Here is a 27,445-nt window from a genome sequence, read left to right as displayed (position 1 = left end):
AACCAAACCAGGAACAAGAATAGTAGGCCACCACATCTAAAGACTTGGGACCTTTATGAAAGTCCCAATTAGAACCATGTTAGGACACGACATCTAAAGACTTGGGACGTTTCACATGGTTTGGTATGGGCCCGATTCCATCAAGCCCTATATACTCGATGATGATTCAACTAAACTCGAGAGTTTTCTTCAAAAAAAAAAAAAAAAACTTAGATCCTGAAAAGTCTCGTCTTCGGTTCCTCCGAAAAGAAAAAACCCAAATTAAATCTTTTCTCGCCACTTCAATCATCAACTGATAGCAGGAAATCTCATTAAACCTTATCAATTTGTGTGTGCTCGATGTGTAATTGGTCTGTTTTATCTTTAAAACTCAAGTTTGTTAAATTTCGGAGTTAGGGTTTCTGAAATGTACGATGATAAGGTGATAGTCTAAATGGGTTATTTGAAGAACCATGATAAGGTGTCCAAATTTCTTATTTGATCTTCATATTCTTTATTTAACAGTGACTAGGATTCCATCTATAGAGAACCAATTGATGGGGTTTATTTTCCTTGTTTTTGCTCAAATTTGTTGTTTTTTTTTTACTCAAATTTGTTCAAATCTGTTGTTACCACTTTATATATTTCATCACTTACTTGCATTCCTCCTCTTTACTCATTGACAAGGAATAATACATCAAGCTTCTTTAAAGGTTAATTTCATCATCTGTTCTGTTTTCTATGTAAAAGTCCGATGTAGAACTCATGTTATCTGATTTGGTTATGAATAAACTGATGAATATGTGCAAAGTGTTTGGTGAAATGCATCAACAAAATGGAATTATTTTATGAGCACCTGCATTTTAAATTACAAAGCATTTTTTTTTTATTCTTCTCAGTTTTGTAATCATCTTTACACAAGTAGGACAACTTAGCTGATATTAGTCAGTGATCTTGTGAAAGACAACATTACAGTTTTGAGAACTCTTAGTGTTAGAACATGAGTAGTAATCGACTGGTTATGCCTCTCAAATTCGAGTTCATAGCCACTTAATCTAGCACCACCACCATGACACTACAATACCAATACCACGGCAACCACCTTTACCATAATACAACAGCACCACCACCACCACCATATCAGTAACCACCTGTCCAAAACATCAACACCACCACTGCAGAAATGTTATTAACTTAGAAACTTAGACGCCATCTTTTTGTATGTGGCGGTGGTGATGTGGGGGTGATGCAGTAATGCTGCCGTTGGTGGTATTAAGGAATTTAAGCTCATTGATGTTATGTCCCTTTGAACTGCCTAAGAGAACAATCTTGGATGTTTGTAGATTATGTCTCTTATTCATAGCTAGCAGCTGATTGAAACTTAGGTGCCCATCTTTTGGTATACTGATGTAGCACAACTATGATCGTAGGTGATGCTTACAAGCTTTGGCACCAATTCCTGCTGAAAACTTGCTTTGTGATTTTGTTGAGGCACTTGTTCTTTCGGATATACCCATGATGACTATAAGACATAGCTTCATTGTTTTCACCTGACTCATCTCTTTGTTTCATGTTTTAGTATTGCGTCTGCCAATGATTTATGATCTTAGCTAACGGTTACAAAGCCAGTGTTTCAAGTATCAGCCTCATTTGCTTCATAATCTTAACAATGTACATTAATGGATTGCATGTTCTTGTTTTCCAGATTGCTTCCTAAGGACTCACTCGCCAACTGTGAGGTTTCATTGGCTGATCTTTGAGGCAATGCGGATCAAGTGTGCAAGAAGTTCAGACTTAGAGTTGAGGATGTTAAAAGAAAGAATGTTCTTACCAATTTCTGGGTAAGTAACAATCTACAATTCCGTCTCTTATTAATGATTTATTTTGATACATATATTTATAATTGTTTGATTCAGGGAATGGATTTTACCACAGACAAGTTGAGACCTCTTGTAAGAAAGTGGCAGACATTGATTGAAATGCGTATTGATGTCAAGACAACAGACAACATCACCTCGAGGACATTCTGCATTAGATTCACCAAGCAGCGAGACAAACAAGATAGAATTTGCTAACTTTTTAATTTTCTCGACTCTTTTGTTTACAGCAAGCTAAAGTGTTATCTGTTACTTAGAGAGTTGGGATTGTTGCTCGCTGCTCATGCTTTGTTCTGATTTGCTTACGACTATAATCGGGTAATAACAAATCAACAGTCATTACTTTCAGATTGTTTGAAATAGTTGTTAAGGGTTTAAGAAAAGAAATCCCTGGAAAAATACTTGAAAAATGGTAGAAGATTCTCCTGTCCATGAGATTGAAAATGACAGTGCAGATGACAATTATGAGGAGGAGGAGGAGGTTGTAAAAGCTTTGGAGGTGGAAGTAAAGCAAATGGCTTTTCAGACCCTCATGCCTGGGATATTAGGTCCAGCTGGCTCTGCAAACCAAGGTTAAAATTCATGCCAATTTTGTTGCTTGTTGTTTATTTGTGATTTTTCTTCAGTTTAGAGCACTGAACAATGTGACCTGAGCATGGGTATTATGCGTTCTGCCTTCTTTTGATCCATTCCAGGTGTTCTAAGAAACGCGCATTATATATTGTGTCCAATTCTCATTGCACCTTGACTGCACTGAAATTTTTGCATATGGCGCAGAGAGTTTGGAGTCAGTAAAGTAACATTACTAGCAGAAGATGATCCCGAAACTGCAAGGAAGATATTGCAGCTTAAAGCCAAGGTTTCTAGGAACGTTGCTGCTCTGCCCATCGTTTTAAAGAGAGTGAATGACTGTATTTCGAAGATAGACAATCTTGGTATGTATGATGCTAACCTTTTTCCTGGTTTTAAAAGGAAAAAGATGTAATGGTTCAATCTGCTTGTGGAAGTTGTTCTTGTGCTTCTCATTCTCTTGTGAAATGGTCACCTTTAGTGTAAAAACGTAAGAACGCCAACGTTGTTCTGTTCTGTATTCGATTGTTCTTTTTCTATTCTAACATGCTCTAGGCAGGATACAAAGTTAATGTCGTTGAAAATCCCAACTCCTGTATCTTTTGGTCTATAGAAAGAAGAAACCGACTTTAACTTGTACAAACTATAGAGCAATCTTGTCGACTCAGTGCCTGAATTTTACACTGGTCAGAATCAAATTTCAGTCTTTTTGTTCTATGCTTTTGCAATGTCTGATTTGTGTCTCAGTCCGAAGCGTGTAACTTGACAAATTCCAAGTTCAAAAATTAGAGTTGTCAACTAACTAGAGCATTAGAGTAAATTAGTTCACAAAGTTAGTTCAAAAAGTTCAGGAAATTGGTGCGCCTGGAGAAAACAACAGGAGAGTTTCAGTATTGAGACATAGAATGGACTTATTGTACTTTCCGTACCAAGTATACAATAGGTCTTGCTGATACCAAGGATTTTGTTTCGGTGAATCAAGCTTTGTCACTTATAGTCGGTTTGGCGATTATTATGCTAGAAGGATACTTGGAGTGTTGGGAAATGCATGACTAACCATACCAAAATATGATTGTTGTCGCATAATTTAGCCGAATCATTTCGACGCGGGCCATAGCCGTGTAAAAAGTAGAATTAAGAACATTAGAAAACAATGGTTGCATATTGCTGAAACAAAGATGTGGCTGCAAATTGAACTTGTTGTTGTAGAGATAAAATGTTAAGATTGTAACTATGATGAAGTGAGATGGGCAGTGGTTGTACACATACAGGTATGGGTATCCGATATGGAGACGTTCCCGATACTCCATTTTCCAAAAATCTAAGATGCAGGAACATGGCCTATAGGTTGTACTCCCTTTGTTTCTAAGATTTTGATTTGAGGATTTTTATGTACTGCCCATTAAGTCAACCAGGAATTGGCGAAGACGATGGAATTGTGTCTTCACATTACCAAAAATTTGTGGCTAAATAAATAAATTAGGCTTTTCATGGTAATTCAAAATGGTAAATTAGAATATATTTGTATGCATGTAATTAGGTCGATGCCCGCGGGACTGAAAGAAAGTAGGAGGATTTCCAGAAGGATGGGTGGCTCAAGGAAGATAGACATTGAGAAGTGAAGGAAGCTAAGTATGGAAAGTACAGCTTCCGCTTGGAGTGTCAGGAGACTGATGAAAATATGTGACGAGTTCTGGTCTGTCCACAATCTCGAGGACGATTGATGATTTTGGGAATGCAGAATCAGAAATTACGAGCGAGTGGGAAGCAAGAATGACTGCCCAGAGGGTTTTCAATAACGTCGCTAAGCCTGGAGCCAAGTAAGTGGGCATGAATTTCCATTAAATTTATGTATTGCTTTATAGTTGTTTCTTGATTAGAACCCAGTAATAAACACATCGGTTAAACGAATACTTTAAATTGTGAAATAAGGATGTATTGCACCACTACACTCGGGCCTTTTAGGATTAGATGCACACCTGTACAGGAAGGAGAATTGGCGGTCAATGTCATTGGCTCAAGGAGTTGGTTTGTGTTGACCTATACTAGCTGGGATATCCTTGTTTTTTTTTACTGTGTTGAACTTCTCTGTCGTGTTTCAGGTACATTCTAGAGGAGGATCTGCTTAGGTTCTTAAGAAGAGAAGATATGCAGACAATATTTCCTTTCTTTGAGGGAGTTGTTGAAACTGGACAAGTCAAAAAATCTGCTTTCAGGAACTTGGTGGTAAGATTAATTGCTCCATATTTTGCTGTATTATTTTAGCGTCTATAGTGGCAACATACATTTTGTAGTATGGATTTCTGTAATTAGGGATTCACTATGAAAATGCCGGGAAGCTAAAGATGTAGAGAAGTACAAGAGTTCCATCTCTTAGCATACTCATGGTACATATAAAAAACTTAGTGTATCACTTGAAAAGGTTTTGCTTTTGAGCTGAATAAAGCTGAAATGAGCTATTTTTGGCATCGCAGAAGCATTCTGCTGTATTTTGTTAAAACCGAACACAACCTTCCGAGTGACGAATTTACCAAATAATCCGACTCTTGGCTGTGTTTTTTCTTGCCAGAACTGTCGACACGGGATATTGGTTGGTCTGTTAACCATTTCCAGGCTTCTAATGTGGTAGGTTTTATTTCTTCAGGTGCATGCTTATATTGAGCGAATAAGGTCTCTTGCTCATTCTCTCAATGACACTAAAACAGCAGTGCAGCAGCTTCACAAGTTAGCTAGTGCAATTGTGTCAGTGGTTATACTCGTGGTTTTCGTTCTAGTGATGGGACTGGCGACATCAAAAGTTATCCTCTTGATCACATCCCAGTTACTACTCGTGGGTTTCATGATCCAGAACACGTGCAAGACCATCTTTGAAGCTATCATCTTTGTCTTTGTAATGCATCCATTTGATGTAGGTGACCATTGTAAAATTGACGGTGTTCAGGTAAAATCAGCATAGAAGCAAAAGTTATTGAACATAATTGTGTCTGAAAAGTATAATTTGATTCCTTCGGAGTCACATCAAGTTGAAGTTGGTATTTTGTGCTAAAATTAATTGATTGAAAACTCTTTGACGCAGTAGCAATGTTTAACAATACGTTGGTGTTTTTTTGCGTCTGCATTTTCAATTATAGAAATCAATAGATGATTTGTTTTACAGGTTTGGAAACTTCGAAACATAACTGCACTCGCATCGCGTGTGCGTATTTACTTGTTATAAATAAAGAAAAAAGTTTAGTTAACCAAATGAGCATCCAACAACTTATACAATATCTAAACTCCATTGAAGATAAAGATAAAATCCTCCTAGTAAACCAAGATTCAAAAGGATTTAGTTCAACCTTGCAGAAACCTATTCTTAAATCTAACCCAATTACAACTAAAACATTGTAAAATATAAACTTAAAAGACGAGTTGTTCAATTACTACCTAGCAGGATTTTAAGCATCCCAAAATTGTATCTTAGCAATCTTAGTCACCTGATCCACCCCACATTTTAACACGTTCCGATGCTTGTTCAACATGCAATGTAAGTTTTTTCGGCATCAGATGAAATATAATACTATCCAATACCATGGTGACATTTTACTACAAAGATTCTTTGAACTCAACCTATTTTAAGGATTTTTTATTTTTTTTGTATTGTTGTCAACTATTTTATAAGCTTCTTAAGAAAAAAAATAAGAATGCTCACCTCCTTGGTCCAGTTGGTTTTGCAAATGATTATCAAGAGAACCAAAGTTTGTAAAGCAGTTCCACAAAGCATTCCAGCCCAAATACCCTCTTGTTAAGTCAGTTGTTGAACTTTCTCACAAGGATTTCAATAATCGAAGTACTTTTTCATCAACCAATTTAAAAACAGTAGAAAAAAATAGTGCAAAATGATTAAATCAAATTATCTGCACTCTTAAATTTGCCTTGTAACCCAGCGGAAGTCCAAATATGTAATAACAAGCTAGGTTAATATATGCCACCAAAGCTTGCCATCCACCTCCAACCGCAACACCTGAAACAAAGTTTAGATGGAATCAAAAGGCTCAAAATCTATTGAAGTTCAATTATGTGCATGTACTGAAATAAAAGCTTAATTAATTATAATACATACCTGATATAACTGGTTGGATGCTATTAAGCACCATGGTTATACCAAGAAGGTAAGCAAGGCGAGCAACAACTTGTTGAAGTTCTTTACTGCTTGTGAATATGATAGGGAAATGATCCCTGCTAATTAAGATAACAAACATGAAGAACAACCCAATAATGAGAGACTCGAGAACTACAACCATGACCGAATACTTGGCAGCTCTAGGGTGTCCACAACCAAGTTCATTTGAGACCCGAACGCTGAAAATAAGTTGATAAAGACAATCATATCAGCATGTACAAGAACAAAAAAACATGAAGAAAGTGGCTGAGATAGTTTAACCATATACGTTTTACCTTACAACAACATTTATTCCAATGAACAACATACCTTCCCATCCATTAATGTTCATGCTGAAATAAAAATAAGAATCACTAGATAAATAACCATCTAGAAATCGGAAACAACATGCCTCTTCAGTTACTAATGCTTTAGAATGATATCTTGAGGGCTCACCAGATAAAAATTGACCCAACTGCGATCACCGCATCTCCAAGATGTCCAGTGAGGACAACTAAAACCATCATATACCAAATCTCTAGGCAAAGCATCACATCAGAAGCTAAAGAGAGTCGAACAAAAGCCCATATCTCCTTAAATGCCAACCAAGACAATCCTTTCCATCCATCTGTACACCATTTTACCACGTATACTACTTGAGCCAAAGACACAATCCAACCCGAGATGTTATATGCCACAACAGCACCAACAGTACCCCAACCAAATACGTAGATGAAGAGCCAGAGTAGAAAAATGTGAAAAATCAAAGCCCAGAATCCAATCCAAGCAAGAACTCCGACCTTGCTCTGGGATTGAAGGAACTTTTGGGATGGAAAATTGATGGCAAGTGAAAACATCTGAGGAATGATTTGGACCGCAAATTGCCTGGCCATTTCTGAGATATCATCTCGTTGTCCAAGAAGCTTTAGGACTGGAGTCGCGAATAAGTAAATGGGAGTGAGGATAATGCAACTCACAAGTAAGATTATCCAAGAGCGTTGCATGTAAATTCCAAGCATGTATGTTTGCCCAGCACTAAAGGCTTGCCCACATAGTGTCTCAAGTGCACTTCCCATTCCAAGCTGTATAGAATAAATGTTAATTACACAAGAGTGATTGTATTAAAATTCTTGCACCTAGTGTAAGTAGTTAATATAATGATCCCAGAGTTCCATCAAAATTTCTTATAAAGTCACATTTACGCCTCTACGAAGATATATTAAAAAATGGATCAGTGGAAAACTAGGTAAAATAAAATGAATACTTCTTCCGTTCCAAAATAGTAGACTGGTTTTATGTACAAATTATACATGAAACAACCTATTCTTTTTGAAACAGAGATAAATCTCAGAAAGTGAATCGGAAAACTGGAACAAGTCAAATTAAAGCTCGTTAGCCACACCGAGTAATTCGTGTGTTTAAGTGAAGTATTAAAAGCACATTATACATGACTGGAGGACTCCTCAAGAGATAATTAATTGCCATTTATAGAACCCGTCGTTTAACGGGTTGACCTACCGCGCTAATAATTTTAACCGATCTTATTATTGTTATTAAAATAAAAAGATAATATTCAGAAAAATGAGTTTTTTTTTAAATATTTTTTCTTATAAACTGATATAAATCTTTATATTTTTAGCACGGCCATTTCTATTTTTCGCAAAAAAAGTGCATTTTAATTTAATTTAAATCTTAGAAAACTATTATGTTTTGCGTGTATGGTATATACTCTGCTCATGAATGGTAATTGTTAAAACTTGGAAAAGAATGCTTTGAAAGTTGTCATGTAGTAGTGTATATATAGTACTGACATCACATGGTGTTTTGGTACTCAGTTTTATTACTCCCTCCGTTCAACTTTATTTACCTAAATTGTGTTTTTTTAACAAATTTGTACCAAAAAATTGGTATATTTCCTATTAAAATTTTATAATTATCAAGAAAGAAACAAAAATTAGGATATGAAAACTAGTATATTGAACAATCAATTTGAAAGATCGATTGTGTATGTGGAAGTAATTTGAATTTCTTTCAAGTTTATGGAAAATCCAAATTAAACAAGTAAATTTGGACGGAGGGAGTACGATATACGTCAGTCTCTCGAGGAAAAACAAGAAAGAAAAAAAACATAGCGAGCAAGAGCTTATCATCATCTTTACTCGCAAAATGAAAAAAACAGCTTAGTTTATTTTCACCATAAACCACACACTTAATTAAAAATTCCCAGGTAAATTGTCAAAAATATAATCCAATAAACTCGTATCAACAATAGTGACCTACTTAAATCTGAGGAGAAATTTCTTGCACTCGAGGTCTAACAAATAAATTTTGTTAGAACCGAACTCTGTTAAAACTGAAAACCACTTAATTTGAATGTTGTTTCGAATTAAAGGAGCATCTTTAGTGACGGACCCAAGGAATAGGCCATTAGCTTCAAGCTGGCAGATCATGCAATTAGTTAGAAACTATAGTAGATAAAGATCCCAACAAAGCTATTCGGATTATGGACCGACCTTCTATTTCTTGTGGAACCAACTCTTGAACACACACTTGGCTTAGGTTAAATATACTTTGGACTCTTAAATATTACTGCTGCTGTTCATTTTAATGCTTTTAGTCTGATATACTGTAATAAAAATTAGAACAATTTTCTGGGACCATGGTTTTTGTGTGGGGACCGTGAGTTTTAGTATTACATTTAAAAGTAAACTGAAACCATCCCTTATTATTATTTTAATTATTTCTATTTTTCTATATTTTAATTTAATTTAATTTTTAACATATTTTTTGTATTATTATGATTGATAGTTTTATTATTATGATTGATACTTTTTTATTGTTATGACAATAGTTTTAAACAGTAACATATTGTCTTTAATTTTTTTTTGGCCCTTCATGTAATTTAAATTTTACTCCTCCTGTCCATTTTTATCTGTCTTAATTTCTACTTTCGTCTGTCCATTTTTATCTGTCCGCTCTGTTTATAGACATACTTTTCCTCTAAACTACCAAATATTTCGAACCATTAATTGGGGGATAAAAAAAGGAATTGGGGGATAGAGGAAAAAGACAAAAACTGGATCAAAATATCAAATTGGGGCCACCCCTTATCTAAGTATTTTTTTAAATCCTAATCTACCTCTCACTAATCAGGTTTACTGGTTAATAATAATTAGTAAAAATCTTAAGTATTTGTTAATTATTAGTGTGTATTTTTATTAGAATTTGTGAGTGAGGTGAGAGTATAAGGAGAAAAAAATATTTGAGAGGGAATTTTTTTGTGAAAATGGAGGATGATTGTGAAGAGAGAATTGCTGCTAAGAGGTTGAAAATTTGATTTTTTTTCTTTGAATCCACCATTGTTGCAGCTGAAAAAACTCGGTGTCGGCATGGTCTTCAACCAAAAAACCATGCCGGCATTTGCTGGAAATTTTCATAAATTGTTTGCCACTATCCGGGGGTTCGGCATTTGCTGGAAATTTGATCCTCAAAACCTATTTTTTTTGTTCTAATCAATCCACTTCCGGCACAGTTATCTAATTTTCGAGCATGCCGGCACCACTTCCGGCATAGTATGTTGCTTAAATTTCTATGCCGGCACATGATGAAAAGTATCCAGAAAATTGATTTTTTTTTCGCTTGACTACCGACATTGATAGGATGTTCTCGAGTATGCCGGCACCATTTTCCGGCATGGTCTTCATCAATTCCGGCATGGTATTCATCACTTCCGGTATTGTAAAAAAAAATCCGTTTTGAATTTTTTCTGGTTTTAATCAGTCCACTGCCGGCACTGTTAGTTAATTCTCGAGCATGCTGGCACCGGTTTCCGGCATAGTATGTTGCATTAATTTCTATGCCGGCACATGGTGTAAAGTACCCATAAAGATGATTTTTTTTCACTTGACTACCGGCATTGATAGATTTCATTCGAGCATGCCGGTATTTAGTTACGACATTGAATGTTAGTTACTAAGAATGCCGACACCGTTTTCCGGCATGGTGTTCATCAATTCCGGCATGGTCTTCATCACTTTCAGCATGTTCTTCATCACTTCCGAATTAAAAAAAAAATCGTTTCCAAAGTGAGGAGCCGGCAGAGAAGGAGAAGAGAATTTGATAGGGGGTGGGGGAGTTTAGAATTTGAAAGGGAATGGGGAATATTTGGGTTTCAAAGCTCTTACCCTAAAAGAGATTAATAAAAAGTGGAGATAGAAATGGGGGATATGATTTTGTTTTTTGATTTTTATTTTGAAGGGAGGATATTTTAGTATTTTCATACCCCAAAAACACCCCTTAACAGACACAGTGGGTTGGGGGAAGTAATCAATACCCCAATTCCTTTTTTATCCCCCAATTAATGGTTCAATATTTCCTTTCTTTTTTATAATTATAAAATCATTTTAAATATAAACCTAATTAGAAATCATAAATATCATCACCATATATAAGGAAAAAATCCATTCAATAATTTTTTATATTAATTGCCATTCAGTTTTTAAACAAAAACATTTATGGGTGGTTAATTCCTAATACTTCTATTTATTCTTACATCGCCTTTTCTTTACAATATGGCTATATACGTGCGGCGACGGAATCAGGATTTTGTGTTCGGGTGGGCTAAAAAAATTTTCCCATCTCTAGATCACCGCTAAAGAATTTTTTTTGATGTATTTCTCTTGAGAACATTCAAAATGGATAATAAGCTTGGAAGAAGATGTGACTAGAGTAAAACTGGATTTTTTTTATTTTTATTTTTATTTTTTTGACTTGAAAAGGACACCATATATTGAAAAAATCAACTTCATACCCAGCAGGTAAAAAACAGAAAAGAAAAGAATACAGGGAGATGCTCAATTATAGCACCCAGCAGGTAAAAAACCGAAAAGAAAAAAAAATACAGGGAGGGGCTTAATTATAGCATAGCTCTTAAAACATCGAAAAAGGTACACATGAAAAGAAAATGAAAGTTAAAAGCTAATTTAGTACATTATAGCTTCCCAATTATAGGAAATTGTGTATTCAATTGGATTCTTCTGAAAAATTTTGTGCCTAAAGTTATATTTAAAACCTTAACTGTGTTAATAATCTCCTCCAACGTTTTGTATTTCCCGTTAAAAAGCCTTCTGTTCCTCTCCACGTTATAAGGATCATTTTAGAGAATTGCATGAACAAGCATTACTTTAGTTATTTGAGGTATGTTCGATCTGATCTGATTTTTTATTTCCCCAATACATGCTTAAATTAAATATTCAATGGGACAACAACTATGTCTCGTAAATTGACTAAATCATGTCCTTTATCATACATCTTCAACCTTAATCTCCTTTTCCTGATTACTTTGATAATGCAATAGTATCGTTCGTTTATATTGGCTTCTACTGATGCAGGCATTGTTGAGATATGTCTGTGGAATTTGGTTTGGTTGAATTCTTGAAGAAAACAATGGGGAAGTGTTATTTACTTTTCCACAAGGTCGGGGGAGCAAGGATGAAGGACGTGTCCTTTGGCATTATCATGTGCTAGCTTTAGACGGGATGGTGATCTTATGAGTTAGGTTTTACCCTCCACTTTGAGTTATATTCCGTAATTGGTTCATCAAAAGAGTCCACAACAAACCAGATGAGTGAATGGTTCCAAGTCATTCATTTGCCCAACATACAAATCCGTGATGAAATCTTCGGAAATAATGTTGATTTTCCGTGTTGTAGTGTAGGCTATGTGAATCAAATTTTATCATGTGAATTTATGATTCCGGTCGCAACTTAGGTTACAAAATGGATGCATTGAAATAGGAAATACAATATTGCCTGAACATGATATATGTAGAATATCATATTTGTGAAAATTTAAGAGATTATGACAATAAAAAGTTTCTTTAGAGTTAATAAATTAAATTTTTGATTTTTAAAAAATGTCTCTTTAAAATGGTTTCAAATTTCAATATTTATCATAATATACCTTTAAATGGCTTTTTTTCTCTACATAATTAAGATAAGATTCATGCGACCTGATCTCGGAAAAAGGAACTTAAACTCTGTTGATCTAAGTTTTGTATGGTGCCAGCCTTGGCCAACAACAGTGTAACTAAGGAGTAAGGGGTGTTCTCGTAACGTTTTCTTATGGAAACGAAACAAAACAAACAAATAAAAATTCATCAAAGTTGTGAGGTTTTCGTATGAGCGGGTACCATGAAATGTTATAGGAGAAGTTTTTGATTGTGGAAGAATTTGGTTCGAGCGGCGCTCGCATCGCGCGTGCAATTTAACTAGTGTTTAATAGTCATTATTACCCGATATTCATGCTTTAATTAAGAAAAAAAGGAAAAAGTCATGTACGTTTAATTTGGATTGGATAGCCAATAGGTTGTCATGCCATGATAATCTCTTCTGTCCATGGTCATCCTATATACTTTTGATAAATAATAAAATTTTTTTTAATCTATCTGTGATATGTATACATCGCGTTTTCCGTCCCATGCCGTGTTTATAACCTGTGATTCCGCCGAGAAAATCTTTGTTGTCTACTGGGGATGCTGCCTGTTCGCGGTGAAAGAAAAATCTGTTTTCGGGTGAGACCGGTTCAACCTGTTCCGGCACTGTGCCCTGTGCTGATCCGGTTTTGGGCCATGCGCGACCAAGTCTGTTCTGGTCTCCGCTATGCACTGCGGGAGCCAAATGCCAGAGGTATGTAACTATAATTACTATGTTTTTTTCAAAAAAAAATTGAACATCTATTGGGCTTATTTATTTGTTTTTAGAACATTCTTTTGTCTTAGATAAGTCCATTTTATATAAAGAGTCAATTTGAATCTTGAATATGATATTGGTTATAGTTGAATGATGTATTTTGTTCAATTGGTTGTACCAGCTTGATTCCAATGTATTTATTTGAGGTTTAGAAGTACTTGGACCATTATTGCGTACTTGATATTTGTCTCCCCAAATTTGAATTTTCTGTGGGATGTAATCCACTGACTCGACTATTAAAGAGTCGGTATTTTCAAAAGATACATTGCAAATAAAATCACATGTATTACAATTTTTGTAGAAGAACTCACAAAAGATGATATGAGTCAAAAAAATTCCATTTCTCTACTTCATCTATGATATTAACGAACCAATATATCTTGAAGTATGACAACAAGAGAACTACCTTTAGTAATATATTTAACCTAAAGTAAGTGGTTGACATGTATGGTAAGATTCTGTCGGACTATTGAGATAAAGAAATTTCTCAAATTAAGCTATATGTAGCAAAATTGAAAACGGAAAGAACCCTGATGTAATGAGGGTTAGACGTACCGACTCATATAAAGCATGTGAAAAAGAGACATCATCACACAAAGGTATATTTTTTTCCCCAGTAGTAATGACACCAAAGTATAGGTATGAACTGAATATGGGGTGAAGCTAAAATGTAACTCTAGCTCCCATCATAAATGAAAGAGTTGGTATATACACATTACATTTTAGTTGGGGTGAAGCTAAAATGTAACCGAATAAGGACACACCACTTATTAAATCTCTCAAGATTCAATGTCTAACTGATAGTGGTTTTCTCCCACTAATTTAAGGAATATACACTAGTTTTTGAACTAGTTCTTTATGTGCGACTACGATATTGGATCATCGAGCGAAGCAACACTCAAGTTTTGTTTCCAACATAGAACAAAGATTAAAAGTCACAAAAGCTTTGTATGTACCGAGAGCTAATCACCTTGTTAAATTCCAAAGAAACCCATAAAAATGGATATCATGTAAAACCTGACCGTGATGATAATGTAATTGGAAGGAAACATACTTTAGAGAGACTAATGAGTCAATTTAGTGAAATGTAAACCACTATATTATTAATTTGGATTATTGAATGCATATTGACTCCGAAAATGAAATGTTGGGAATTGACTCATACAAACTTTGACATAACCATAAAGGAACTTTGGTTGTGACATGATGTTTCGTTTTGAAATGACTCATACGTACATCGTTGTTTTTGAGTGGAAGAGACATCGGTAAAAAGATTGACAGAATGTGAAGTAACGACATATCTCTCAATAAGTATTTTCTAAAGTACCAGATGCACAACCCCCTCCTCCCTCCCATTATGCTTTTAAGTAAGAGAGCATATCACTCATTTTACAAAGTCTCCAGTAAAACAGGATCGAGACCATCCTAAGATACAAATGGTAAACATTCCATTTTACAAAGATAACAAGGTCAAATTTAGAAAAATATTCATGCAGAATGCGGACCATTAAAGTGACTTATGGCTTTGGTGAATGTTTTGACATTTTGGACTAGTTATAGTTCCCGAAAAATTTGCGTTTAAAAAGTTCTAGCACATATTACGCAATACAAAGTGCAAAGGCTCACCACCGTTATTAATGATAGAGAATTTACATCAAAAGGACTTGATGAATATTGCATGTTTAATATGATCAATATAGAACATCTTATATCCAATGGTATCGCAGAGGCTGCCATCAAAGGCTACAGATGGTTCCTAAGGAATAGATTATGCGTACCAACCTGCTTTGGGGATATGCATTATTACACCCATCTTACCTAATTCGTTTTTAGAACCCAATATTAGTCAATCTTTTCTGCGTACCAGTTGGTAACTGGATTTAAGCCTGACATTCGTGTTCTTACCACTACAAAATTAATGACTTTTAGTCACGCCCCAATTGCCATGGATTTGAATATCCGTGGCTATTTGTTACATTTTTCCACGCTAAACAGGTTACCGTGGCAAATAGATCACTCATTTGCTACAACATGATATCAACTTGCCACGGGCCTAGCTTTACACATTACAGTAAAACCTCTATAAAATAATACTCTATAACAAAATAAATTCCATAAATGAATAAATAATTCTGGTCCCAATTTGGTTTAATCTTTGTAAAATTTACCTCTATATAAGAATATTTTTTTATGGTCCCAATAATATTCTGAAACAGAGATTTTACTGTAAAAACCTGTCGGATGACCTCTACTCAAGACAAAGTGGGTCGTGGGTGTAGCGGGCCTTTTGCTTCAGGTCAACAAATAGTGTCGTAGCAATTGTTTGACGTGGAATTATCTTAAAACCTAAAGTCGTGGCTAGTAAACCTGCAGAAGACCACGATCCCCACCTGATGAGATAACTCCCCAGTTCCTCCCACCTCCCTCAACTCTCCTCTTTCCTCGATTATGGGTGTTATAAAAACAATCGATTCTTTGAAACCGTATACACAAAGAAGATTATACTTTAGGTAAGTTGGGATTTGTAAAATTAGATCTTCTTGTTTTGATTTTCTGAAACTAGGGTTTTTTAAGTACTAATTATTTATGTAGGATTCAACCTAATTGCAGGTCGATTTCAATTATTTCGCACTGATTTAAAATTTATCTTCTTTAATTTGGATTGTATATATTGGGTCAGATTTGGAAAAAGAAAATTCATCAATTTTATTATTCTCTGCAGGACATCATCGATTTTACAAGCTGATAAGAAATTTAATTTCTTGTTCCTTGATTTCCTGCTGCGATTTTCATACATTTTGAGTTTCTTTTAGATGAAAGTTCATTTTTTGTCATGAAATTCCAGCTAATGTTCTTGCCTTATAACATCAAATATACTAGGTTTTTGTTTAGCACTTTGTTTGTACCCTAAATATTCTACACCAAAAATGGGCTTACTTAAGACTAGAAAGCTCCTCTCTATAACTAAATATGGTTCAGTGGGCCTAATATGCTCGTCTCACAAGCACTCTACATAGAAGCCCATGTGCATAGAAACAAGCTAAGGAAGAGCCCCATCACGTCATCATGTCATGTCGATAGCGTGGGCCAATCAGAAGGTGACACGTCAGCATCAAGGTGACATGTCAGTGACACGTCAGCACCAATTTTCCACGTCAGCGATGCCTGCCACGTCGCGGAGAGACCCAACCAGAACATGCCACGTCAGCAGTTCGCCACGTCAGCGATGCCTACCATGTCAGCGGTACCGTTACAGTTAATAACGCCGTTAGAATATGGTCAGAATATTTCGTTGCTTGCGTCAGCACGACGTCATCAACGTCGGCGTCTTCATCTCTCACAGCGTCGTCACCGGAAATGCAACAGCAGGTTAGCACCGGCGGCCACGACCGGCGGCAACGACGGGCGGCCCCTGCCGGCGGCGAGACATTCGTAATTCGGTGTGAAGCGAGGCGACTTAATTGTATAGTCCCAATCTATTGCTTTGCGACGTAAATTAAACCCATAGCCCCGATTCAGCGCATTGCGGAGTATCTTAGCTGAATAGCCCCGGATATTTGCACCCAGCTCGTTTAAGCTTGCGGATATTTACCACCACCGAGTTGAACTGAGCCGGATCGCTGGTCTAGCCGAGTTGAGCCATTGGCTCACTAATATTTCAGCCCATGCTGATTTGCCTTGTGGATTTATACACCCACTATGGGCTTGAGCATATCTATCCTCTTGGGCCAATCCTTTACACCTTTTGGTTTAGCCAATTCCGTAACTCATGAAGAGGATTCTGGAAGCATGCAGGATCAGTCAATACAAGTTATGACAGGGAGTCATGCAGAGCCAGTTATGGCAGGTGATACCTACCACAAAGTGAAACTGAAATTCGCACCATATAAATACAGGGTTTCATAACCCAAGAGGGAGGCAATCTTTCCCCATTAAATCTCCTGTGAAAAATATCTTGCTAGCTTAAGCATCGGAGGGTTTTTTGCAAGTACCCCCACCCCCGTTACTCAATCCATTTGCAGTTTGAAGCAGCGATTCGATTCTCAGCAAAATCATAAAGAAATTCGTGTTTGCGGTAGAAGTAATTTTACCATACAAACACACTTTATTTCTAATTCAAGTGTAATTTCAAAACCCAGTATGCATGTATTTGTAGGGTAGTCAAATAATATTTTTGGTTATTCCCGTAGAATGTTGTTTTTCAGTAAGAGATGTGCATCTGGATGTGTATTAAGTCTCCATTCTTATGAACCTAGTTGTTTGAGGGTAGGTTGTTGGCTTAAGTATCATGAGTTTATGAAAATTGGTTTTCTGTTTGGTATTCTCACTCTACAAAGAAAGAAAATACCATGGACAAGTGCACTATTTGCGGGGCTTCAAGGTGGAAGATAGTGAGACCTAATACTCCTTCTAAGATACTGCGCCACATCCCATTAAAGCCTAGGCTTCAGCGTTTGTTTATGTCTTCCAAAAATTCTGAGGACATGAGATGGCATAAAGAACGGAAAGTTGATACTTATGATCCAAGTAGTCCAGTGAACCATATTGATGTGTACTTGAGACCTTTGATTGAAGAACTTAAAGAGCTATAGGAAGGAGGAGTTGATACTTAAAGAGATTCTTTAGATCCAAATTTAGATTTTTGTTTTAAGATTCCAGTTGATGTCATTGTTTCCTTGTTCATGTGATAAGTCATTGTTGCATTCTACGAATCACAGAATAGTTTTCATCTTGGATGCATATTTGGTGAAAAAATGTCAGATTTGGTCACTAAGTATATCTATCGTTGTTCGGTTTGTTGGGGGTGAATACCAGGCATCTACAATAAAGGCACAATGTGTTTATGAGATTATAAGAAAAAGATAAGCTAGAAAGACCAAAGTAGGATTTTTCTTTGATGAGCTGTTGAAGTTGTGTGTTAATAGGATCAGAATACATGAGCACAACACAGCTGCAACCTCTTCTTATTTCAATTTTCAAATGATGAAGGTTAGGCAGATCAGGGTCATTCATGGTGTTCAGCATATCATAGCATCTTCATATCAGATCTATCTTTTTTCCACTGAATATGCAAAAATCTAACTTTCTGATGCTCTTTGTTGTGTAGGACGTACGGGGAAGCTATACCAGTGAAGGAACTTGCTGAGCGTGTCTCTAGTTACGTCCACCTTTGCACACTTTACTGGTGGATGAGGTGCATGCCCTTTTATTGTCAAAGAAGTATCCTGTTTGCCCATTACTTTCCAGTTCACACATTTCATGTCTTTCATGATAACCAAACAAATCTTTGCAGACCTTTCAGGTGTGGAGTTATCCTTGGAGGTTATGATAGAGACGGTCCACAGTTATACATGGTCGAACCATCTAGTATTTCCCACGTGAGTAAATTCAAATTTGCACCGATTTCATTCTCCCCCCTGTATTGTATGACCTACAGATCCGCATGCGAGATGTCTGTTCAATGGATACGATGAAATGAAGCACCATGCTATTTTTAAATGCATAGCTTGTTGTCTCATATAATTATCTTTTTAGAATGTCTCTGGGTTTATGCTATGCCTTCAATTTTGTTTCAGAGGTATTAAGGAGCTGCAATCTGAAAGGGTAGGCAGGCTGCTAAGACGTAAGTATCATATACCATCTTCTAACATTTTTGATTTGAAGAAAAGTTTCAGCACATACTGATTGTTTAACAGGGAGATTGAAAAGTTGAACCTTTCTGAGATGTCATGTAGGGAGGGGATTGTTGAAGTTGCTAAGATGTGAGTATTATTGTGGATTCGATTAGTTTGCATGAGCTAAAGTCCATTATTACCATATGACCTCCTCACCCACTCCGTTCCTGCAGTATCTACAACGTGCATGATGAAGAGAATGATAAGTGTCACATTATGGTAAAACTCCCGTGCCCTACCTTTTGGGAGAAGGGGCAATATATATTATTATTATCCTTAATTAATGAGAATATTCCGAGTCCTATAAATATGGTAGAATATAATCTATTAATAACATTAAAAAGTTTACCTGGAAACGGAACAGGCTTTGTCCCTTAACCGTTGAACGAAACGTCCATTATGAAAGGCTCTCCCAGCCACATCTGGATGGAACTTTTCCAATGGATACGTGGCTTTAACATCTCTACCTTCGTTACTAGAACTTACACTGCAGCCTACAAGTTTCTGAGAATCGATTCCATCAACACAATCTGCAAGAAAGATTTTCTGATCAAGATACGTACAACAAAAAACGTAAATTAAACTGGTCATTCTAAAGTGTTAACCTTGGAGGTCCAGTTCCATCAGCTTAAGGTAACCTCCTGGTTGCAATAGTTCTCCAGAGATTCTGCCAGGCTCCGTTAAATCTCTTTCAATCACAAGCACGCGGCGTCCATCCTGCATCCGTACGCATTTTTTTAGTTTCCCGGTGAACAAATTTAAATACAGCCTACAGTATCCTGGAGTACCAGCATACTGACCTTCCCGAGGGCGTAAGCAAGAGCAGAACCAGCAATACCTGCACCAACAATAATAACATCGACGGCCCCGTCATGGATGATCATTTCATTAGAAGCTGCAGCATTAGCAACAATGTTCTTACTATTTCCATTAAATAAGAAAAGGAACCCTAAGAGTGTAGCAAGGATTGCTCCTCCTAAAATCATGAAATGAATCATTGTTTTCCTTGTTAATTAGAAGAGGATATGCAACAATATCTAAGACCGGACTGTGTTTAAATAAGAGAAGATTGGGAACTGCCGGACAATTAAGGAGATGTTTGGTAACATGCCACAACCAACAATGTTAACAACTCCAGTAAAAATGCCACACTATCAAATCTTCATGGAAATACACTGTCAAATTCCTTAGAATGTAGTACACAATGGGTGTTATCTTGTTTGGGTGCGAATAGATGTGCACATGGGAGATCTTTAAAAACCATACTCTTACCGTACTTCTTCGTTGTTTAGTCATATGTATACATACATGTGGGCGTGGAGCCCTATACCATAGAACAATGCACGGTCTCAAAAAATTCACGAAACAAAAACTCTGAATGAACCACCGAAAAAACCCTCTAAAAACCGTCATTCTCACATTTTCTGACATGGTGGGGCCCAAAAGTGACCCCTACTAATCCGGACGCCTTCATGTGACAGGACGGGTTTTATATGGTTTCAATGGAGGAAGTTTGCCTAATTTGAACTTTTATTTTCCCATTCTTTGGTTCCTAATTGTATTGTGATGTTCTAGTTGAAGAACAATGCCTACAACCAGATCTTCATCTTCCCACACCCCAATAATTCAACCCATAGATGACATGAAGACACAAATTCTCCATCTTGTTCTTAATTTACAGTCTTCTCAGAATTCAACTGTACCATCATCTCCAGGTGGTAAGATTCCTTGCCCCTTTAAAAATTATGATGGTTGTCACGGTGGTAGAGGGGGTAGGGGATATGCTAGGAGTGCAATATATCGTCACTTAACCGATGCTCACTTCCCTATATATCTGCAGGGAGAGAATGCGTAATAATCCTGATTGTTTTGGCGCTTGGGAGGAAAGTTTGAATGATATGCAATCATGGTTGTGCATTAAATGCATGCATACATATGCATGGAAAAACCCTTGCCAGAATCATCTTCCTGGTGACGTTATTGCAGGTCCATACAATGGTTTTGGGGATGATTTTCAGATATATGGCGTCGATAAACCACAACAAACAACTGCCTCTTCAGATAATAATATGCCTTCTGACGCTGTTGTGGATTCTGGTGGCCTCACTGTCGACATGCTTAATTTGGTTTTCCAAACTCATACTACAACCATTATGAGTATATCGCCTAAATATCGACTGAACTTTTCTAGAACCCTCAAAACTACGTTGGACAATGTCATCTCTAATCCTAACAATCTTTTTGCATGGTTACAATTACTTCATCTTCCAACCCACACTTTGAACCTTTACATACCTAATTGTTCTATGGAGGAAAGGTCTGGTATGAGAAAGAACTTGCAGACTGCTGCAACTAACCGAGCTTTCAACAAATGGAAAGAGCCAAAAGGATGTGTCAATTTGGTTGAGAAGGTGCTTGAACTTTCAAATCAAAATAGCAAGTACAGGCAGTCTAGTAAGACGAAGAAGAAGAAGGATAGTGCTAACATTTCTGCTTGAAGGAAAAATCTTAGCTATGGCCAGTACACTGCTGCCATTTGGGTTTTCTCCTCAAATGGTATTGCACCTCATAACCCCGATACTTTGTACCAGCTTCAGCAAAAGCACCCATCTGGTCCTCCTTCGTATATACCTGATGAAGCTATTCCATCACCACCCATATATGTTGATGCAAAAGCAGTTCAGGATGCTATCAAAAGCTTCCCTAAAAGAACCTCATGTTGCAGAGATGGGTTGAGAGATCAACATCTTCTTGATGCATTGAGTGACAACGCTCCTGCTGTTGCAGATAAGTTACTGCAATCAATTGCGGGGATGGTCAACTTGTGGTTATCTGGTGCTTGTCCTCCTATTCTAGGAGAATATGTAGCCAGTGCCCGTCTAACTCCTCTGCTCAATCCAGACGGAGGTGTAAGAACCATCGTAGTTGGTATAATATGGAGGAGGTTATGCTCCAAACTTGTATCTACTTCAGTTTGCAAGAATATTATACCCTATTTGGGTGCTTATCAATTTGGAGTTAGTGTTCCGTGTGGTGGTGAAGCCATTTTACATGCTGCAAACATACTTCTTGAGTTGAAAGGTACGTGCAATTCTTTAACTATGATGCTGGTAGAATTTTCCAATGCCTTTAATCTCGTAGATAGATCTATATTGTTGATTCATGAAGTAAGAGCTCACTTCCCTAGCATCTCCAAGTGGGTAGAATTTTTCTATTATAGGCCAGTCAGATTGTATTTGTTAGAGCACTGCTCGGTCGAACTCGCAAGCATTGCTATCTCAAGCTTGTTTGTCAAGTTTAGTTGTCAAAACTATAAGTCTTGATTTCTAATCTACTTATAGCTAAGTCTCGGATTAGGATAGTAAGTGTAGTTGCATTAGACTTCACGGCGTTCATCGATTGAAGACGAAGAACTACTAAGCGGATCTTGTGGAACTTCATCAACAAAAGATATGTGGATACTTGAACTCATCTATCACTCAAAAGTCTATCTACTCTATCTCCTATTTGAGACAAAAGTCGTATACCTATATAAACTTCGATTATACACATTTGATATTTTCGAGCTGAGTTTAACTCGCTTAAATATTTCTCGAAATATGTGTTGATAAGCTTTCTCTTTAACCAAGTTCATCTTATATTGTTGACGAAAGTCAAAAGATGGTCATGTGAAAATCGCCTTGTAACATCTTACATGATTTGTGTGCGACAGTCATTTGATGTAGACTCGGAATGTTTGTATTGATCTTTCGATCTATGTTGTGTTTGGCGCTAGGCGAGGCGAGGCGCCAAGCCCGTCGCCTAGCGCCTAGACGCCCTAGGCGATCACTAATACATTTTATGCTCTTTGGACTTCCATGATATATTTCTATACCGCTGAATTGTAAATAAAGTAAAAGAACACAATCCCCTTGAAGTTTCAGAAGCAATACCTCTTAGACCATCTTCCCTTAAACCATTTTCCCCTAAAACTAAATCAATCACGGTATTCCCTTAAAAAGTGTTTCTATGTTTTTTATTGCCGATGGCGATTGATTGACTTTTAACTGAATATATATGAAGTTTCCATACTTAGATCATTGATTGTCGATGGTGATTGTCAATCACGTTATTCCCGTGAAAATATATCTCACTATATTGAAGTTTCTATTTTTTAACTACTGGAGGTAAAGTTTCCATAATTTCAATCACTAACCGAGGTAAAAGTTGAAAGTAGCAATATTATCATCATAATATTAATGATGTTTCCATATATTTCTTGGTTGTTTTACATAAGGGAAGCATTACACTATATATAGTTTTTTCAAAGAATAAAGGAAGATCAATTTATTGCACAAAATGTGCAAGACCGTTAGCTAAAAATCCTCCGTCTTGAGTAGATTGATAAGCTTTCCAAACTTGGTTGTAGCTGACATCTTTTGCATATATATTCTTCCCTTATTTGTTGCTGACTGCGATATGTTTGGCAGGATATCATGAGTTGTCAAATCTTCTAGCTGTTGGACAGCTAGATCACCAATACATTCAAGATCTTTAACAAAATTTGGCGCCTTTAGCGCTTATGCTAGAGCCTAACACTTCCTCTAGGCGCTAAAAGTGCCAAACGCGCTCGCCTAAGGCGCCAGCGAGGAAAATAGTGTAGATTTGGATTCCTCGGGCGCTGGACCCACGCTTAGTGCGCCTAGGTGAGCTAGGCGAGCGCATTTTACAACATAGCATTCGATCACTTGAAAATTTCTTTGAAGCTAATAGTTTGTGTGAGACAACTATTATCGTCTTCTAAGAATGTCTCAATGATTGAAATGGGAGTTTAGAACAACTAACCATGGTTGGAAATATCACAGTATGCGTACCTGTATGCTAAACTGTTGCAAGTTATTCCAACTCCGGGAACTTAATATCCATACCGGTATGCGTACTGGCGTGAGTTTCAAGTTCCGGAAGTTCAACTGAGTTTGGAAGGTATCCATACCCGTTCGCATACTGGCGAACCCAAATTAAGTCCGACCACTTAGGTATGCGTACCCGTTGGCATACTTGAGTAGGTTATGTTCTAAAATCGATTTGTTCATGAACTAATACATTTATATAATAAGGAATGTAATCTTTTGCAAACCGTGACTATAATGTTCATGAATTTGACGAGTTCATGAACATTGAGAGGCTAAGGAAGATAGACATTGAGAGGCTAAGGAAGCTAAGCATGGAAAGTACAGCTCCAGCTTGGAGTGTCAGAAGACTGATGCACTATGTGACGAGTTCGGGTCTGTCCACAATCTCGAGAACGATTGATGATTTTGGGAATGCAGAATCAGAAATTACGAGTGAGTGGGAAGCTAGAATGACTGCCCAGAGGGTTTTCAGGAACGTTGCCTAGCCTGGTGCCAAGTAAGTATTTACTAATTTCTGCATGAAATTCCATTAAATTTATGTGTTGCTTTATACTTTTCTCTTGATTCAAATCTGATAAAAAAAAACACATCGGTTAAATGCATTCATTAAATTGTGAAGTAAGGATGTATTGCACCACTATACTCAGGCCTTTTAGGATTGAATGTACACCTGCGCAGGAAGGTGAATTGGTGGTCGTCAATGTCATGGCTAAAAGAGTTGGTTTGTATTGACTTATACAGGCTGGGATGTTCTAGTCTCTTTTTAATGTGATGAACTTTTCTGTCGTGTTTCAGGTACATTTTAGAGGAAGATCTGCTTGGGTTCTTAAGAAAAGAAGATATGCATACAATATTTACTTTCTTTGAGGGAGTTATCTCAGCAGCATTCTGCCGTATTTTGTGAAAACCCACCACCTTCCTAGTGATGCAATCTCCAAATAATCCGATTCAGCACTATGTGTTTTTTCTTGTCAAAACTGTCGACACGGGATATTTGGTTGGTCCGTTAACCATTTTAAAGCCTGAAAATGTTCAGGAATTAGTTATAACCCTGGTTTTTAATGTGGTAGGTTTTTTCTTCAGCTGCATGCTTATATTGAGCGAAGATCTCTTGCTCGTTCTCTTAATGACACTAAAACAGCGGCGCAGCGGCTCCACAAGTTAGCTAGTGCAATTGTGTCAGTTTTGAGCTGAAGAGGATCTTTGAAGCCCTCAGAATCAAGTACCAGCTTCTTCCACAACAAATTCATGTCACCCAATACACCACAACCAGCGGGGATCCGACAGCGCAATTTCAATAGAGTTACCAACACAAATGTGAGTTCTCATATATATAGGTAACCATTCTTCTATTGTAATACCAGGTCGAAGATTAACACTAGAAATTAGTCCCAATAACAATGTCAAAAGTATGAAATGTGGGTTATAAATCATTTCTCTTTACTCGGAAATTTCAATATTGTTGCAAGTACATTAGTCCTTATTGTGCAAGAAGTGAAACACAAACCACAACACTACATATTTCGGAACAGACGACGAAAAATATATTTAGAAACGAAGCCGAACAGGAATACATATGCACTATTTAGGCATAGACATCGGGGTTTTCGACGAGGTAATCTTGCATTATTTTGTACAATCCTTTTGAACATTCTCTTATTACCTTGAGCTCGTCTTCGTTCAACACTGCACCAGCCTTAGGGTAATAAGAGCTTTTCGATTTACATATACAACCACCAACAGGATCAACCTCAAACTTGATCTCGTTACTGATATGATCAACCGCGTCTCCAAATGCGTCGGATTCAATCACTGTGTAGTTGCACTCGAAGTTGTCTTTGTCTTTGGAGTCTAGTCTGTTCATCACATATTTCACAAGACTTCCTGCATTTCAGTTAACAGAGTTTACTTAGGCCCATAATAAGATTCAAATACTGTCACGCCTTAAAGTTCGAGTAATTGGTAAATTTCTTTTATGAACATTTAAGTGAGTTTACCTTCGCAGAAGTTAACTTGTTGAATGCTTCCAGAGTCTCCATCACCAGAGACAAAGTCGACGCTCTTGACAGCATGAGGCATGATCTTTGGCATCAAATTATGAGCATCTAGGAACATTGCGTGGAACATTCTGTGTGCATCGACAAGGCAATGCAGTGTCTCTTCGAAGGTAATGCAAGCCATTATGTCTGTTAAGGTGGATAAAGAAGAGACTGAAACATAGATGTGGGTTGGTGCAAGAGAGTTAAGTATTGAGGGTGTGCTTAGATTATACTGTAATAACTTGACTTTTCGATTTTACATGGATTTCAATTTTGTAGTGCTGTGTATGTGAATGCGCCTGCAATTTTTGAATTCTGGATATGAGACTCTAGAACTTGGACATGTTCAGAGGTCTGCAATCACAAAGTAGATTTGGGCAATTTTTTTTTTTTATTTTTTGTTGTGTCCAGTTTCCGCTACAACATATATGTGTTATTTAGACACTATTCTCACAAAGTGGGACTAAAATGCTGTCATTTGCCATCCTGGAAAGGTGTTTCTGGGTATCTTTAGGCTTTAGTGGTGGTGCTATGTATAGTATGTAGTAAGCTGAAAACATCTGTCAATCCCTTCTATGTCGTAATACAGTTTTTATTTATTTCATTTTTGGGATATTTAGACTTTGTGACCAGCTTTGAGTTTGGATGTTGGGAAAATTTTACTTAGATCTCATGACCAGAGTTGACCATCGCAGTCGGTTATATTGTGGAAATGATTGAAATATCCTTAACAATCACTTAATTTAGCAGCTACACCAAACCGATCTTGTTTCCGTGGTCGGCTGAAATTTCTAAAATCTTAGCGGCCCCCTTCTTCTCATTCATTCTTTCGGTCTTCTTCTTCCACTTTTTGTGCAACAAAATAAAAGAATCCTAGCATCAAGATCGAGTAATGAGTCATATGATATGTTTTATTAAGAAGAAGCTTTAATCTCCTAGGACCTAAAGTCTAAATATCCCTTCATTTTTTTTATATGACCAGCGCGGGACTTGGACCTCTAACGTTACATAAGCATAATCGGTTCAGACCAGTGTTTTTCTGTTTGTTTTGCTAAGAATTCAGACCACAGTCCACTACTACTAATATGGTGAGACCTTGATACCCCCAAGATGTTACATGGCCTTCGTACATCCTTCACGTTATCTGACATGGATATCACTCAGGGACATAAGCCCATGAAACCCGCCAACGTGTTCTTTATGGAAACCTTCACGCTTCACCAGAATCCTAAAAGAAAAGCACCGGCAATGCCGAGATGTGAAAAGTGGTAAATGAAGTAATAATTTCTGATCAACATGCAAATATTCAGATTCTGTCTAAAGTAGGCTCACTTTTCTGTTATCCACGGGCTCCTGGTATCCATGTCCCTTTCCAATTTCATGTCATGATATTCACTTATACTTTGACCACGGACACGGTAATTTCCCAATCACCTAATACACCACATCTCACAAACCTTAGCTCATTTGTGATGCAAGTGATCGATTTGAAGAAACGAGCGAGCTTCCCATATCTCCACAAC

The 27,445-nt window shown here is 37.0% G+C and overlaps 4 protein-coding genes across 15 annotated transcripts; 2 read left to right on the top strand and 2 right to left on the bottom strand.

Annotated features, from left to right (window-relative positions):
- Positions 1–195: 195 nt before the first annotated feature.
- Positions 196–5,530, top strand: LOC113355279 (mechanosensitive ion channel protein 4-like). Of its 11 annotated transcripts, XR_003362333.1 has the most exons (8): positions 196–460; positions 667–692; positions 1,685–1,820; positions 1,896–2,428; positions 2,552–2,791; positions 3,967–4,246; positions 4,529–4,652; positions 5,071–5,530. XR_003362333.1 is itself a non-coding variant. In XM_026598106.1 (7 exons), the coding sequence occupies exons 5-7, from the start codon at positions 4,200–4,202 to the stop codon at positions 5,380–5,382; spliced, it is 483 nt and encodes a 160-aa protein (XP_026453891.1). In that variant the 5' UTR covers positions 196–421; positions 1,685–1,820; positions 1,896–2,428; positions 2,552–2,791; positions 3,967–4,199; the 3' UTR covers positions 5,383–5,530. The 11 variants fall into 11 exon arrangements, 4 of the variants coding, with proteins under 4 accessions (XP_026453891.1, XP_026453890.1, XP_026453889.1 ...); XR_003362328.1 differs by having other exon boundaries at positions 196–692; XR_003362331.1 differs by having other exon boundaries at positions 196–1,820; positions 1,896–2,174; positions 2,312–2,428; positions 2,634–2,791.
- Positions 5,531–5,894: 364 nt separating this feature from the next.
- LOC113358988 (protein DETOXIFICATION 35-like) lies at positions 5,895–8,052 on the bottom strand. The gene is made up of 7 exons (XM_026602691.1): positions 8,008–8,052; positions 7,024–7,649; positions 6,864–6,920; positions 6,529–6,767; positions 6,325–6,429; positions 6,118–6,206; positions 5,895–5,945 (listed from the first exon to the last, which is right to left on the bottom strand). Exons 1-7 carry the CDS (start codon positions 8,050–8,052, stop codon positions 5,895–5,897), a joined length of 1,212 nt encoding a protein of 403 aa, XP_026458476.1.
- Positions 8,053–15,701: 7,649 nt separating this feature from the next.
- Positions 15,702–19,185, top strand: LOC113360912 (proteasome subunit alpha type-3-like). 2 transcript variants are annotated; one of them, XM_026604337.1, is made up of 5 exons: positions 15,702–15,826; positions 18,424–18,510; positions 18,610–18,694; positions 18,893–18,939; positions 19,052–19,185. In XM_026604337.1, the coding sequence occupies exons 1-4, from the start codon at positions 15,765–15,767 to the stop codon at positions 18,899–18,901; spliced, it is 243 nt and encodes an 80-aa protein (XP_026460122.1). In that variant the 5' UTR covers positions 15,702–15,764; the 3' UTR covers positions 18,902–18,939; positions 19,052–19,185. The 2 variants fall into 2 exon arrangements, with proteins under 2 accessions (XP_026460122.1, XP_026460121.1); XM_026604336.1 differs by having other exon boundaries at positions 19,013–19,185.
- A 5,263-nt stretch (positions 19,186–24,448) lies between these two features.
- Positions 24,449–26,064, bottom strand: LOC113358987 (major allergen Pru av 1-like). Its single transcript, XM_026602690.1, has 3 exons — positions 25,881–26,064; positions 25,547–25,767; positions 24,449–24,454 (listed from the first exon to the last, which is right to left on the bottom strand). The coding sequence occupies exons 1-3, from the start codon at positions 26,062–26,064 to the stop codon at positions 24,449–24,451; spliced, it is 411 nt and encodes a 136-aa protein (XP_026458475.1).
- Between the last annotated feature and the right edge of the window lie 1,381 nt (positions 26,065–27,445).

The sequence above is a fragment of the Papaver somniferum genome, chromosome 3, assembly GCF_003573695.1.
Source record: "Papaver somniferum cultivar HN1 chromosome 3, ASM357369v1, whole genome shotgun sequence".
NCBI lineage: Eukaryota > Viridiplantae > Streptophyta > Magnoliopsida > Ranunculales > Papaveraceae > Papaver > Papaver somniferum.
The sequence above is the reverse complement of the archived record's forward strand: the minus strand, read 5'-3'. Positions and strand labels throughout refer to the sequence as shown.